The 14,227-nt window shown below is 34.8% G+C and overlaps 2 protein-coding genes across 2 annotated transcripts in view; one reads left to right on the top strand and one right to left on the bottom strand.

The window, feature by feature from the left end:
• The first annotated feature begins 475 nt into the window (after positions 1–475).
• On the top strand, positions 476–8,457 carry LOC123564421 (uncharacterized). Its single transcript, XM_053538284.1, has 8 exons — positions 476–639; positions 2,064–2,130; positions 2,438–2,533; positions 2,797–2,872; positions 4,087–4,187; positions 4,773–4,828; positions 6,856–7,047; positions 7,612–8,457. The coding sequence occupies exons 2-8, from the start codon at positions 2,107–2,109 to the stop codon at positions 7,646–7,648; spliced, it is 582 nt and encodes a 193-aa protein (XP_053394259.1). The 5' UTR covers positions 476–639; positions 2,064–2,106; the 3' UTR covers positions 7,649–8,457.
• A 2,728-nt stretch (positions 8,458–11,185) lies between these two features.
• LOC123524981 (major facilitator superfamily domain-containing protein 1-like) overlaps positions 11,186–14,227 on the bottom strand; it is a 33,178-nt gene continuing 30,136 nt past the window's right edge. The window contains exon 13 of the mRNA XM_053538283.1: positions 11,186–13,854. Within this exon, the coding sequence (XP_053394258.1) occupies positions 13,714–13,854 (141 nt within the window). The 3' untranslated portion in view covers positions 11,186–13,713. The remainder of the gene's footprint in view (positions 13,855–14,227) is intronic.

Genomic DNA, 14,227 nt, shown 5'->3' with positions numbered 1-14,227 from the left:
TTCCAAAAGGGCCTGTTTAGAATTGACAATATTTATTTCAGAATATGTATTTTTCACTTTTATCAATCGTTTGTGTTATTTTTATTGTAATTGCAAACTGATCACTTACAGGCTAAGATCATTTTACTTGTAAGAGTTATTGCTCATTGTATTAAAATTGTTAATTAGTCTTTAAAATCACATGTCTGTTGTATAATATTACAGTTTCAATACAGAAAAACATAGCAATTTATTACAACTATACTGGGGCCCGTTTTATCATCGAGGTCGGTCGTAAGGCCGGTCGCATCGTAAGACAGATATTTAAGATTTTTTCTGCGACTACGGCCGAACCGTTTTATGAACACGGTCGTACATCTTCGGTCGCAGCTAAGACTGTTTTCCGTCGTACGACCTAAAAAACAGTGATGCAGTCTGAAATGTAAACATCCGGGTCACGTGACTTATGTCAAAAATCGTCTGTATCTAATGACAAGATGTCCGCTACAAAAGTAAAACAAGCAGAAAGAGTAATTGGCAAGTAAACGAAGTCAGCGTCCTTGTCAACGGATGCACAGACAATGTGTCTACCATTTATGGTAGGCACGGAGACACAAGTGAAAAGGAAAAGGGGCAGTTCTGGAGGGATATTTGTGAAAGGTTTATTTTTCATTTCGTATTTCCGCGTCTTTCTATATTTCTAAAGTACTGTGACTGATCCTATTGTTGACAAAGACATTCGTTAGCTGAACAATTTTTTTTTATTTAACGTCGCACCAGCACATGATAGGTCATATGGCGACTTTCCAGCTTTAATGGTGGAGGAAGACTCCAGGTGCCCCTCCGTGCATCACACAAGCGGGCACCTGGGTAGAACCACCGACCTTCTGTAAGCCAGCTGGATGGCTTCTTCTCTGTAAGCCAGCTGGATGGCTTCTTCACATGAAGAATTCAACGCCCCGAGTGAGGCTCAAACCCACATCGATGAGGGGCAAGTGATTTGAAGTCAGCGACCTTAACCACTCGGCCACGGAGGCCCCTTAGCTGAACAAATGCTTTTAAAATAGCGTCATACAGTATAGATATAATAACTGCCTTTTGACTGTCGCCGTCCCTTCACGTCTTAGAAGGATGACCACTTAAAAATATCGTATAATATACATACATGGATATCTATAATATATACTGGTTTGCGACCCAGAATTTCGGACAACCCAGAAATTCGGACAGTCGTGTAAGTACATATCCTAAAATAAGTCATCCTGATAAGTCAAATGAGTAAGGCTACAATTATAAGGATTACAGTAGTGTTGTGCAAATAATTTCTTAATACAATGCAAGTTTAGGTTTAGCTAGTTTCGGATGGCCAGTCTTGGGCTTGTGTCGACACCCGTCCAATGAAATAGCCAGCCGGTGTCTCATTGAACCAAATAAGTCTGTAGGCTACCACATATGCTACCACATATGTATATATTTTTCATTCCTTTTAACTATCATGGTTTACCACAACATGCAAAAAATTTAAAATCAATAAATAGCTGCCTGCATGCTAATCTTCAAAAGACGAAGGTTCGAGATCTGAATCGAGAGAAAAGGCATACTGATTTCTTCATTTGCAAATGCTGTAATTTGTGTTTGTGAACACAAACACTGTTCAGATAGATCTACAAATGACCGATGAATTATAGAATTATGTAATCAGTTATAATAAAAACAAACTTGAAAGTGTCATGTATAATAAATACAAGACAAGACAAGACAAGACAAGACAAGATAGGTTTAATTTTAAGTCAACAAGGCATATAAGATATAACAAAACAACATAAGCTCTGACTGAGTTTTTAATTGACTACACTAGCTGACTTTTGTTTTTTTTTACAATTAAACCAATACGAGGGCTTGGCGCAAAACTATTGTATCTTGTTCTTTATTTATATATACTTACAATAGTTTTGCACCAATTATATTATAGTATTTTTATATTTTTGTATGGTCAGATTTATAAGTAGATAAATACTAAGTTTGACCTTCAGTTTGTACCCAATGCACTCATTTAATATCGGACCTTTAATATTTTCTTCCAGAATTAACAGTATTGGAGGGTCAGACAGGTCGGTAGAGGAGGTGATGAAAAAATGGAAGGATTTGAAGGTATACTCTTTGAATTTCATTTCATCATCTAAAAATTGATGAGGAATTATAAAATACAGAAAATCTCTGCGGGGTCAGTCTTATTACAAAAGATCTATTTCTTTAGCTCTTTGTTCCTCATTTAATAATTTACTCAACTATATATAGTAACCATACAGTGGATCCCAGTTTAAACCCTCATCTAGAATTACAAGTTTCAACTTCCTGTGTGAAACTGATTCAGCTAACTGGGCTGGCAATAAAATATATGTTTTATATATTTTTGTTAACATTTATATTTCAAACATCATTACAATGTCTTATGTAGAGTCAGACAAAGAAGAAGGAGCAGATCAGGAGGAAGGAAATGGGGAAGACAGGTGGAGGTGGGGCAGTGAATTCATTGAGAGATTGGGAAGAGAAGGTATCAAAGATTGGTAACTTATAATTTTAAGAAGTGTTTCATTGAGGAATCCTTGAGGATGCTTATTTTTTCTTGTATTTTAATATTAATGATAATTGGAGAATAATATTCAAAAGCTAGAAACAAATCACCAACATTATTACAGTAGCCGAAAGGAGCTAAGGTACAATTATTGAGAAGCAAATTTGAAGTTTCAGTAGTCTTAACTTAACACCTTTTAAAGAATTTTATGATTGTACTCCATTCTTTCTGCTTATTTCCAGATAATATCAGTAATACCTTCTGCCGTAATAGATGGACTCAATGATGGACAGGACATTTTCAAAAAGAATGCTGAAGGTTGTAGCATTTGAACAGCTTTGAATTTTTTTTTCAAATAAAGGAATATAGATAACAAATCATATGTTGCAGTGTGTAAATTAAAAAACTCCTTTACTGGTAAAGGGTAAATTAACAAATGAGCCGCGCCATGAGAACAACAACATAGTGGCTTTGTGACCAGCATGGATCCAGACCAGCCTGTGCATCTATGCAGTCTTGTCAGGCTCCGTGCTGTTCGCTAACAGTTTCTCTAAATTTCAATAGGCGTTAAAAGGGAATAGCATGGATCCTGACCAGACTGTGCGGATGCACATGCTGGTCTGTATACATGCTGATCGCAAATCCACTATGTTGGTTTTCTCATGGCGTGGCTCAAATATTTCATTTGGTATTTTGTTATTGTCTTGACAGTTATCATATAAAACAAACCCATCTTAATTAAAACAACTTTATAGCTGCAAGTTTGAAAGTACTAGAAAATAGAACTGCACTTAACCCCATCGGAGTATATTCAGCTGAAAACAGTTATTTCAAATTAACAGGAAGCATTTGCATTTACTTTTAATTTTATAATATGAAATTAATTTACAGAGTATACAGATGGTTTAACTTGTGTTTGTGGTCACCAAGATTAAACATCTATTCATCTTTATCAATCGATGATACTGTTATTATGTTTTATGTCACTTTTTTAAGAAGCAAATTGTATAAGTTGCCACTTTTTAATCTTAATACAGGTTTAACTATAGATATACTCTTTTCATTTCTATTTAAGTTACATGCTGTAACTGTTTCATCTTTGCACTCATTCAACATACTTAAGAGGATTTCGTCTAATAATCAGAAAGCTGAATGAGAATTGCATTATATCACATGAGTTTGAAATTCTACCGATAAGAAAGACTTCATATATATGTAAAAGTATACACAACTTCAAAAAGGTTTCTTCGATATTTCAATTCCAAAGTTTAGACATTTAGTTAGCCTTCATTAGGGAATAAAATGTCTGCATACAGTAAAAACACAGGACATTATTAAGTGATGTATAAAGTGTTTATTTTGTATAAAGTGGGTATATATTATTTTCTTGATGACAGTCTTCCATGGTCTTATTGGCTGAGTTTCAAACTCCAGTGATTATATTATATATTAAGAGACTGAAATAGACTGAATTATATATCTTTGTCTGTCATTCACTGTAAGAGTAAATATTTATTACCCACTATCAATAGGTGTCAAGGAAACATGTGTGCAACCAAGTACGAGTGAGACCGTTGTGCAGGTGGAGGGGGAGGAGACAGTGGTAATCCACCCAAGTACTATTCATGTACAGGTATCTATATAATGTTATCAAGGGCTGTCCTTTGATTGAGAAATGGCTAAAAGTTAGAAGTACATATTATTTAGTTCAGAGGCATGCAAGCAGAAAAATGTCAGGTGGAAATGAAGTCCTTACGAAATCCCCCAAAATTCAGCTATGTTCACACTTTAGTTTGTCTGTTAAGGATTAGAAAGCAATGGTACAAAATGCCCAAGCAAAAGATGTATTATTTAAAGTTTTAAGGGCCCATTCAACATATGTGGCGTCTCATTCAAGAGACACAATTTCTTCTTTTACATGTCAGTGTTTATATATAGGTATAGCACCTATATATGAGACATTTTTCAGTATCTTGCAAATTGAGTTAACATGTCTGATAATAAAATTTGACGTCATAGCTTGTTAATGTAAAACTGTGGGAAATATAATTCCATCCCAAAAAAACTGATCTCTATGAAAGAGGATTCCATCTGATAAGGACCTAAACCTAATATCATTCCATTTTCTTGGAATTCATGCAATAACTTAACAGTCTGTATCTTCCTAATGTCCTTTTTTGTAAAAGACACATCTGAATGAAAAATGCTTGTATTGCAGGTTGAAAGCAGAAAAGAAGTTGTAGATGAAGTGAGAGACAGAAAGAAGAGGAAAAGGTATTTTTACTTTTTAACAAACTATCAGTGACTTCGAGTGGTTTATCGTCTAATTTACCACAGTTAACTAATGAAGCATCTGAACTCTAAACCTTGGTAAATGAGAGGATAAATCACAAGAAGGCCTTGATTATTTTCATTCTGACATGCTCATTGACATACCTTAATAAATATTATGCTGGACTTTATTTTCCTGCGGAGAAATGTAATATAGACGTCATGTGGCAATTTGACATCATAATTGATGTCATAATGTTCTCTTACGGGTCTGCGCATATGGACCTTGTATGTAAAATAGATAAAACTAGAGTTGTCACAGGAGTGACGAATTATACTCCCACAATATGACATTGTCACAGAACTAAGCGGTTTTTAGGCCGAACTTGCTTGACCTTTGACCTACTGACCACAAAATCATTAGAGGTTATCTGCTATTTATGATCAACCTCCCTATAAAGTTTCATGATCCTCTGCCCAAGCATTCTCAAGTTATCTTCCAGAAACTGTTTAACTGTTCCAAGTCACTGTGACCTTGACATTTGACCTACTGACCTCAAAGTATAACTTGACCTGTATTTCATGATGTTACACTTGTGTACCAAAATTTATGATCCTAGGCCCAAGCATTCTCAAGTTATCATCCGGAAACCATTTAACTGTTCCGAGTCACTGTGACCTTGACCTTTGACCTACAGATCTCAAAGTCAAACCTGACCTGCATTTCAGTTTATGATCCTAGGCTCAAGCGGTCTAAAGATATCATCCGGAAACCATTTAACTGTTCTGAGTCAATGTGACCTTGACCTTTGACCTACAGACCTCAAAGTGGAACTTGACCTGCATTTCATGATGTTACACCTGTGTACAAAAATTTTTGATCCTAGGCCCAAACGTTCTCAAGTTATCATCCGGAAACCACTTAACTGTTCCCAGTCCCTGTGACCTTGACCTTTGACCTACAGACCTCAAAGTAGAACTTTACCTGTATTTTTTGATGTTACACCTGTATACCAAAAATATTTAAATTGGTCAAGCCTTTCTTGAGTTATCATCTGGAAACCATGCAAAACCAACAGGCCGACCGACCGCCAAGCTCACTCCTATATACCACCCCCAAACTTTGTTTTGTGGGGGTATAATGATGAGAATTTAAGGTTGTATCAATAAAGAATACACTGAATATGAACTTAACTACATTGTAACTAGGACATCTTTTAGGGCCTTATTGTTGAAATCTGTTTGAGAGAAATAAACTTAGTGTTGCATTTGAAAGTTGGCTATGTCATTAAGATATGATTATCTTTTGTAGTGTTTACTTAAAGGTGGATAATCAGATTTTGGCCATGTAACGGATTTGTTCGAAACTTTAGCATCTGATCATTTACACTCATTTACGTTCACTCAACACTTAATACAAATTAGATTTTCACTGGAGGTATTTTTAAAATTTCATTTTCCTATCCTGGTTGCCCAACCAAGATAGAGTTATTTTATCATAAGTATAAATTTGATAAACATACTTTGCCGAAGGAAATGTATAAATATTAGACATATTGTAATATATTTGTAAAATATTTGCATTAAAAATTATGTATTTAGATGGAATTCATTAGAAACGCAAGTTTGAAAAATTATTATTACCTCCCTTTGCCTATCTTGGTTGCGCAACCAAGATAGATTGGAAATAAATGAATTCAGAAGCTGCACACAGCTTTTAAACTTGCATTTTGATTCAGATTGTTCAATAGTTGATATGTCTATCAAATGCAAATGTAAAACTAGACATTGTATCGAAATAAAAAGAAATACCCAGCTTTTTATATACTTTCATATTAAAGGGGAGTAATTACAAAATTTTATAAAAATAATAAAATATACATTTCAAATAGGAATCTAACTCTTTGTAATTGGTCTTTTTGTTCCTTAAATAATTCTCTACCAGAATATACAAAAAGTAAAAAATGTCATTAAATGTTGTTTAAATGTGATTGACCACCTTTAAGTTGTTTCTTGTTTTATTTCATTAGATCATTGACTGAGTTAGAAGAGGCTCAGTTAAACTTCTATGAAGAAAACACTGCACTCTGCAGAAGTCAGAGGAAGGTTGCAGAGCAGCAAGTGAAAACCCTCGCTGTGCAAGAGGAGTTTTTTAAGTTAGCAACCAAGACACTGGCAGAAAAGAATGACTTGTCTGGCATCCTGGATCTTTTTACAGAACAGTAAGTTTACTGTACTTTAAATGTCACAATTCATTAATATTTATAAGGTTAACAATAAGCATTTATTTTATTATACCTCTCTTTTGTCTACAATGATAAAATCCAATTACCCAATACAGAGATATATGATATCAACAAAGGAAAGCGTGTGATCAGTGACAAAATTACATTATAGCTAGCCTGATATCAAATCTTTATAAACAGATCTTTACCTTGTATTCATAGTTTTATGCAACAACAGTAATTTCAAATTATTTCATTTCCTTTAATTTGATTTAAAACACACAGTTTTATATCTATCAAGTCACATTCACACACTATTTAATTCCGTTCTTTAGATTTGCATGAAATGTGCAATTAAGTCGCAAGCATTTATGCCGTATTTAAAAAAAAGTACAAAAAAGATAGATTTTCAACACTATGTTCTTTTTTTCTTGTTTACTTCAGATAACAGAGGACAGCATATAAAGGAGGATGAAATTTCATGTACACAGTTTAAAACTGAGATATTATAAAGTAAATCTTGTAGCACTTATTTACTTTGTTGTTTCTTAATGGTTTCAGCACATTTCTGTCTACCAGTGAAGGCAGAGGAATATAGCTGTGGCTTTGTCTGGACTGCCAACTTTTCATCCACCCAAAACTATATCAATTACATGATGTGGAGTAATTATATAAAACATGGTAGAATTTGAAATTTAAACTCAGCATAGGGAAACGCTTGTCAAATTGTATTAGTACGACAAGAGGTATAGTCCTTTGTTCATGTAAATATCATTGTGGTTTAAACCGTTTTCTGTCCTTCCAAGTAAGAATAGGAGGATTTCAATTAAACTTGGTAGAAATGTAAGTTGCTGCAGGGCAATGCTTCCCTGCACTTTCTTTCAGATTTGCTAAGGAAGTTTTATAACCCTTTTAATTGTACATAAGCATATAATTAAATAAACCCTTCCCATACTAAAATTCTTTAATGTGCTTGTCCAGCTTTCAATTTTGACAGAGTTATTAACAGTGAAAATGAATGCTTACCTAAATAAACTGACTCAACAGTGCAGATTATGTTCAGAATACACAGATGTGCAGTCTTATCTTGATCTGCACTGGTTGCAAAGTCAGAATCAATTATGTCCAGCATGATGAAGGTAAATACATTTGTAGTCAGTTTAATAAGTGTCTGGATTCATAACATTTCTGAATTACAATGAAACATATTGGAAATAAAAACTGCTATATGACGAACCTTTATCATGGTATCTGCTAAAAAAGGACTGATACAAAAATTTAACCAAGATGCAACGCTGATGCTGACATTGTGTAGAGTAGGATAGCTCTACTTATTCTTCGAGTAGCCGAGCTAAGTTTACTATTATCATTGATAGAAAAACTGCCACAGTTCAAATAACTGAATACACTTCAACTTTAATAATTAAAAACAAAACATTCTGCATGTGTTTTTTATCCTATTATTTTGTCCATTTCAACATATAAACAATACAATTCAATATGTTTATTTTGGCATCAAATATTGTTTAGTTAATACCACATATGAAATATTGGTGTGCAAACAAAAAGAACTATATTCAGATGTAAATAGATGGTAACAGATGTACCATGAAATTCAGAAAGTGAAAAATAGTTACAATTTATAAATACAGTTTTATCAGATGTTGGCTGGATCTCAATGAAACCAAAAAATGACATGGTTACAAAATTTTTCAAAATTATCAATCAATTTTGTTGACATTTACAACTTACATACTTATAAAGAAACTTAACTTATTTTCAGTTGTCGTAGGCACTAAGAATTTTACTAGTAAAAACAAGTGAATGAAGTATTGCCATGCAATACAAAGTCCCCTACTGGAAAATGACTATAAATGTCTCAGCTGTAATAACCTAAAATTTGAAAGTAACATCTATGTTGTACCACAGAAAAATGGTCTTGGTTTTTTCTAACGGTCAATTTTAAAAAAGTTACAACAAAGGGAAGTAATTCTAAAGAAGGAACCTGCGCATGACACTTCGCCTCATGATGGTGTACAATTGTGCCAATATACATCAAAATCCCTCCATGCATGAAGAAGAAATGCTTAAGACAAATTAATTTTTATTTCTGACATTTGACCTCTAAGTGTGACCTTGACCAAAGACCTAGGGCCTGGGGTTTGCGCATGACATGTTGTCTCACCCAGGGAAGTATATTTCCCAACTGATATTTAAATCCTATTTTGCATGACAAAGTTATAGACCGGGCAGGAAAGAAATCCTATTGATTTTTTATCTCAAACTGTGACTTTGACCTTTGAGCTAGGGGTCCAGATATTGCGCACGACATGTCGTCTCATCATAAGGAACATTTGTGCCAAGTAACATTAAAATCCCTTCATTGATGGCAAAGTTATGGACCGGACAGGAAAAAAGCCCTGTTGACCTCTTGACCCCAATTGTGACCTTGACCTTTGAGGCAGGGGTCCACATTTTGCGTATGACATGTCATCTCATCATGGGGAACATTTGTGCCAAGTGATATTAAAATCTCTTCATAAATGACAGAGTTATGGACTGGACACGAAACAGACCCTTTTCATGCCATGTTAATATTTGACTGTCAAGTGTGACCTTGACCTTTGAGCAAGGGGTCTGAAAGTTGTGCATGACACATCATCTTATTAAGGTAGTTCTGCACGTTTGATAAACCGGAAGTGATGGCGTAACGTCATTTTTCCGGAAAACGTAGAATATAGACTGGATTCGGTGTACGGAAATGAAAATCATTTTATGGGTTAATCGCAACCTGTGAGTAACTTTATTAGTGGCTCTGTTGCTATATTTCTAAAGTCGAAATATGATATTAAAACATATCACACGTTAAATAATTCAAAATAATTTCTTAAAATTAGCGTGAAATGTCTGGTTTACTTTAATCATGGTCAAATATCTGAAAAATAAGAACACGGACCTATACATTTTATTTCATCAAATCATAGGCCATGTCTTTATTTACAATTGTGAGAAGTTTCATCAAAATCTACATTGCAGAAAAATGTCTATACACGAAAATGTTATGAATGTTATGATTTTCCCATAGACTCCCGTTATGGAGTATTTTGTGAGGTCCCTATTTTTCAAATCAGTCTAGCAAAAAATCAAACACACGACCCTATCTTTTTATTTGCTGAATTTTCTAGGTATATTCTGAAGTTTTTAAAAATCAGAGTTTAATCAAATTCTACATTGTAGAAACAATTTCGATCAAAACGTGCAGAACTACCTTAAGAGGTACATTTATGCCAAGTAATATTAAAATGATGCTGAACAACTATTTTAAGTTTGAATCAAATCTATTCAGTAATAGAGGTAAGAGTGAAAGTGCACCAAAACTTTAACCTGAAATTGTAAGTAAAAAGGGGGAATAAATCATGAAAAAACGGAGCCAGAGTTATGCACCTTGCGTCATATGATGTGGGTGATGATGTTGGTTTGAATCAAATCCATTCAGTAATAACAGAGATAGAGAAAGTGCATCAAAACTTTAACCTGAAAATCTAAGTGAAGAGGGGGATAATTCATGAAATATTGGTGCCAGAGTTATGGCCCTTGTGTCAGATGATGTGGATGATGATGAGGAATAAGTATTTCAAGTTTGAGGTTAGAGACCACCAACTGTTTTCCCATAGACTTACATTGTAACATTATGGCGTGTACGATATCAACATCACTGATATGAAGTTCAATAAGTTTTCGTTGATATCTTAAAAACCTTTTGAAATACACTTAACGCCACTAGAAACTAAAGTTTGGCACAGTATTATGGTTTCAATCTTAGTACTGTCAAACTGCAAACAAAAATCTTAATTTGCAATCTCAGTTAATTAATACGTATAAAATGGCAAAAACAGAACTGACAATTCTGAGGCCATTATTGATTATCATCCCGCAGTACAGTGTAGACCTCTCTCAGATAATGTCCATCTGTCATTTCACTTAACTTATGTCTCGATCAAAAGTCTCTATGACAATCGTATTACAGACTCCAAAACGCTGTTGTGTGTCAGACAGATGTTTTGTTCCTTATCTGCAGTGATCAGCTACTGATAATGTCCTTATGTTCTTTAAAACAAAAAAACAAAAACAAAACAAGAGGACCATGATGGTCCTGAATCGCTCACCTATCCCCACATGACCCAGTGTTGAACTGAGTATGACGTCGTTATTTCTATTATTTGACAAAGTGACCTAGTTTTTCAGCACATGTGACCTAGATATCATCAAGATAAAAAATTCTGACCAATTTTCATGAAGATCCATTGAAAAATATGGCCTCTAGAGAGGTCACAAAGTTTTTCTATTATTTGACCTAATGACCTAGTTTTTGAAGGCACGTGACCCACTTTTAAACTTGACCTAGATATCATCAAGGTGAACATTCTCACCAATTTTCATGAAGATCTCGTGAAAAATATGGCCTCTAGAAAGGTCACAAGGTTTTTCTATTTTTCGACCTACTGACCTAGTTTTTGACGGCACATGACCCAGTTACAAACCTGACCTAGATATTATCAAGCTGAACAGTCTCACCAATTTTCATGAAGATCTCATGAAAAATATGGCCTCTAGAGAGGTCACAAGGTTTTTCTATTTTTAGACCTACTGACCTAGTTTTTGACCCCACGTGACCCAGTTTCGAACCTGACCTAGATATCATCAAGATGAACCTTCTGACCAATATTCATGAAGATCTCATGAAAAATATGGCCTCTAGAGAGGTCACAAGGTTTTTCTATTTTTAGATCTACTGACCTAGTTTTTAACCCCACGTGACCCAGTTTCGAACTTGATCTAGATATCATCAAGGTAAACATTCTGACCAATTTTCATGAAGATCCATTGAAAAATATGGCCTCTAGAGAGGTCACAAGGTTTTTCTATTTTCAGACCTACTGACCTAGTTTTTGACCGCACGTGACCCAGTTTCAAACTTGACCTACATATCATCAAGGTGAACATTCTGACCAATTTTCATGAAGATCCATTGAGAAATATGGCCTCTAGAGAGGTCACAAGGTTTTTCTATTTTTAGATCTACTGACCTAGTTTTTGATCCCACATGACCCAGTATCGAACTTGACCTAGATATCATCAAGGTGAACATTCTCACAAATATTCATGAAGATCTCATGAAAAATATGGCCTCTAGAGAGGTCACAAGGTTTTTCTATTTTTAGATCTACTGACCTAGTTTTTACCCCCACGTGACCCAGTTTCGAACTTGACCTAGATATCATCAAGCTGAACATTCTGACCAATTTTCATGAAGATCCATTGAGAAATATGGCCTCTAGAGAGGTCACAAGGTTTTTCTATTTTTAGACCTACTGACCTAGTTTTTACCCCCACGTGACCCAGTTTCGAACTTGACCTAGATATCATCAAGCTGAACATTCTGACCAATTTTCATGAAGATCCATTGAGAAATATGGCCTCTAGAGAGGTCACAAGGTTTTTCTATTTTTAGACCTAATGACCTAGTTTTTGACCCCACGTGACCCAGTTTCGAACTTGACCTAGATATCATCAAGGTGAACATTCTGACCAATATTCATGAAGATCTCATGAAAAATATGGCCTCTAGAGAGGTCACAAGGTTTTTCTATTTTTAGACCTACTGACCTAGTTTTTGACCCCACGTGACCCAGTTTCGAACTTGACCTAGATATCATCAAGGTGAACATTCTGACCAATATTCATGAAGATCTCATGAAAAATATGGCCTCTAGAGAGGTCACAAGGTTTTTCTATTTTTAGACCTACTGACCTAGTTTTTGACCCCACGTGACCCAGTTTCGAACTTGACCTAGATATCATCAAGGTGAACATTCTGACCAATTTTCATGAAGATCTTGTGAAATATATGGCCTCTAGAGAGGTCACAAGGTTTTTCTATTTTTAGACCTACTGACCTAGTTTTTGACGGCACGTGACCCAGTTTCGAACTTGACCTAGATATCATCAAGGTTAACATTCTGACCAATTTTCATAAAGATCCCATGAAAAATGTGACCTCTAGAGTGGTCACAAGCAAAAGTTTACGGACGCACGCACGGACGCACGGACGGACGACGGACGACGGACGCCGCGCGATCACAAAAGCTCACCTTGTCACTTTGTGACAGGTGAGCTAAAAATCAAAAAAATTGAAACTTACTGTTCAACACATAAAACTTCTATCATTGAATTTCAGTCTGAAATATTCATCATAACACATGTAGATAAACTTTATAAATAATAATTACAATGTTTAATGAGAATGAACAGCCAAGTTTCTTTTTTTCAAAATTACACATATTTGTTATTTCCCATACTCAGCTCTGCCTTAGAATGTAAAATCATGATTGTTCAAATAAACAGCGTACATTTTCCAAAAACAGAACAGCATTGCATCTTCAAAAACGTAAAACAACCTGACATTTGTAATCAGAAAAGAATTATTATTTACGGAAGACAAATCTTTTCAACAGAATACATTTCTATCAAAGTTAGATGAATAAATCTATTCTTTAGCTGCACAAGTCCTCAGGCTATTCTGATTTATCACATTTCAACTTTAATCTGTAACAGATATCTATCAGGAAATCTCTGTTGTACAGAAAGTAATAGACAATGGTGTTAATTAATTGTCTTTCTGTTTCTAAGCAGAGGTTCATTTTCATCGTCACTGGAGTCGGCTGATTTCCCAGATTCTGAAACGGATTCCAGCAATCCCTGGGCACGTAGTTTGTCTTTCTTGCTTAAGTTTAATATTCCTCCCTGTAATAAAAAAGAGAGAAGAAATGACTAAATGCGTACAATCTTTTGTTTAGTTGGATTTTTAGTCACACATAAACTGTTTACATCAATATAGCATATTTCAAGCTTTAATGGTGGAGAGAGACCCTGGGTACTTCTGCGTTATTAGGTTCAGAGTTTACACCTTTCTACAATCATTACCCATCCACAAACCAGCTTTAATTAACTGTTTCTGGACACGAGAACATTCTATGTATAAACGGTGTTCGAACCAAAAGCAGCAAGCAATCATGCAAGTCAAAGTCAATGGCCATACTGTAGAGACACTGTGTTTTCTGAAGGAATCTTAAAAATCAGCCTTCTTTTGAAGTATTGTTCGTGTGTGAGACCTGTT

Source organism: Mercenaria mercenaria, chromosome 3, assembly GCF_021730395.1.
Source record: "Mercenaria mercenaria strain notata chromosome 3, MADL_Memer_1, whole genome shotgun sequence".
Classification (NCBI taxonomy): domain Eukaryota; kingdom Metazoa; phylum Mollusca; class Bivalvia; order Venerida; family Veneridae; genus Mercenaria; species Mercenaria mercenaria.
The sequence above is the reverse complement of the archived record's forward strand: the minus strand, read 5'-3'. Positions and strand labels throughout refer to the sequence as shown.

What these genes read in the sequence shown, in the direction of transcription:
- LOC123564421 (XM_053538284.1), top strand. Translation starts at nt 2,107, where the DNA reads ATGAAAAAATGGAAGGATTTGAAG. An exon ending in TTTCAAAAAGAATGCTGAAG is followed by an intron (nt 2,873 to 4,086) that starts GTTGTAGCATTT and finishes CACTATCAATAG; the next exon opens with GTGTCAAGGAAACATGTGTG. An exon ending in CTGGATCTTTTTACAGAACA is followed by an intron (nt 7,048 to 7,611) that starts GTAAGTTTACTG and finishes TAATGGTTTCAG; the next exon opens with CACATTTCTGTCTACCAGTG.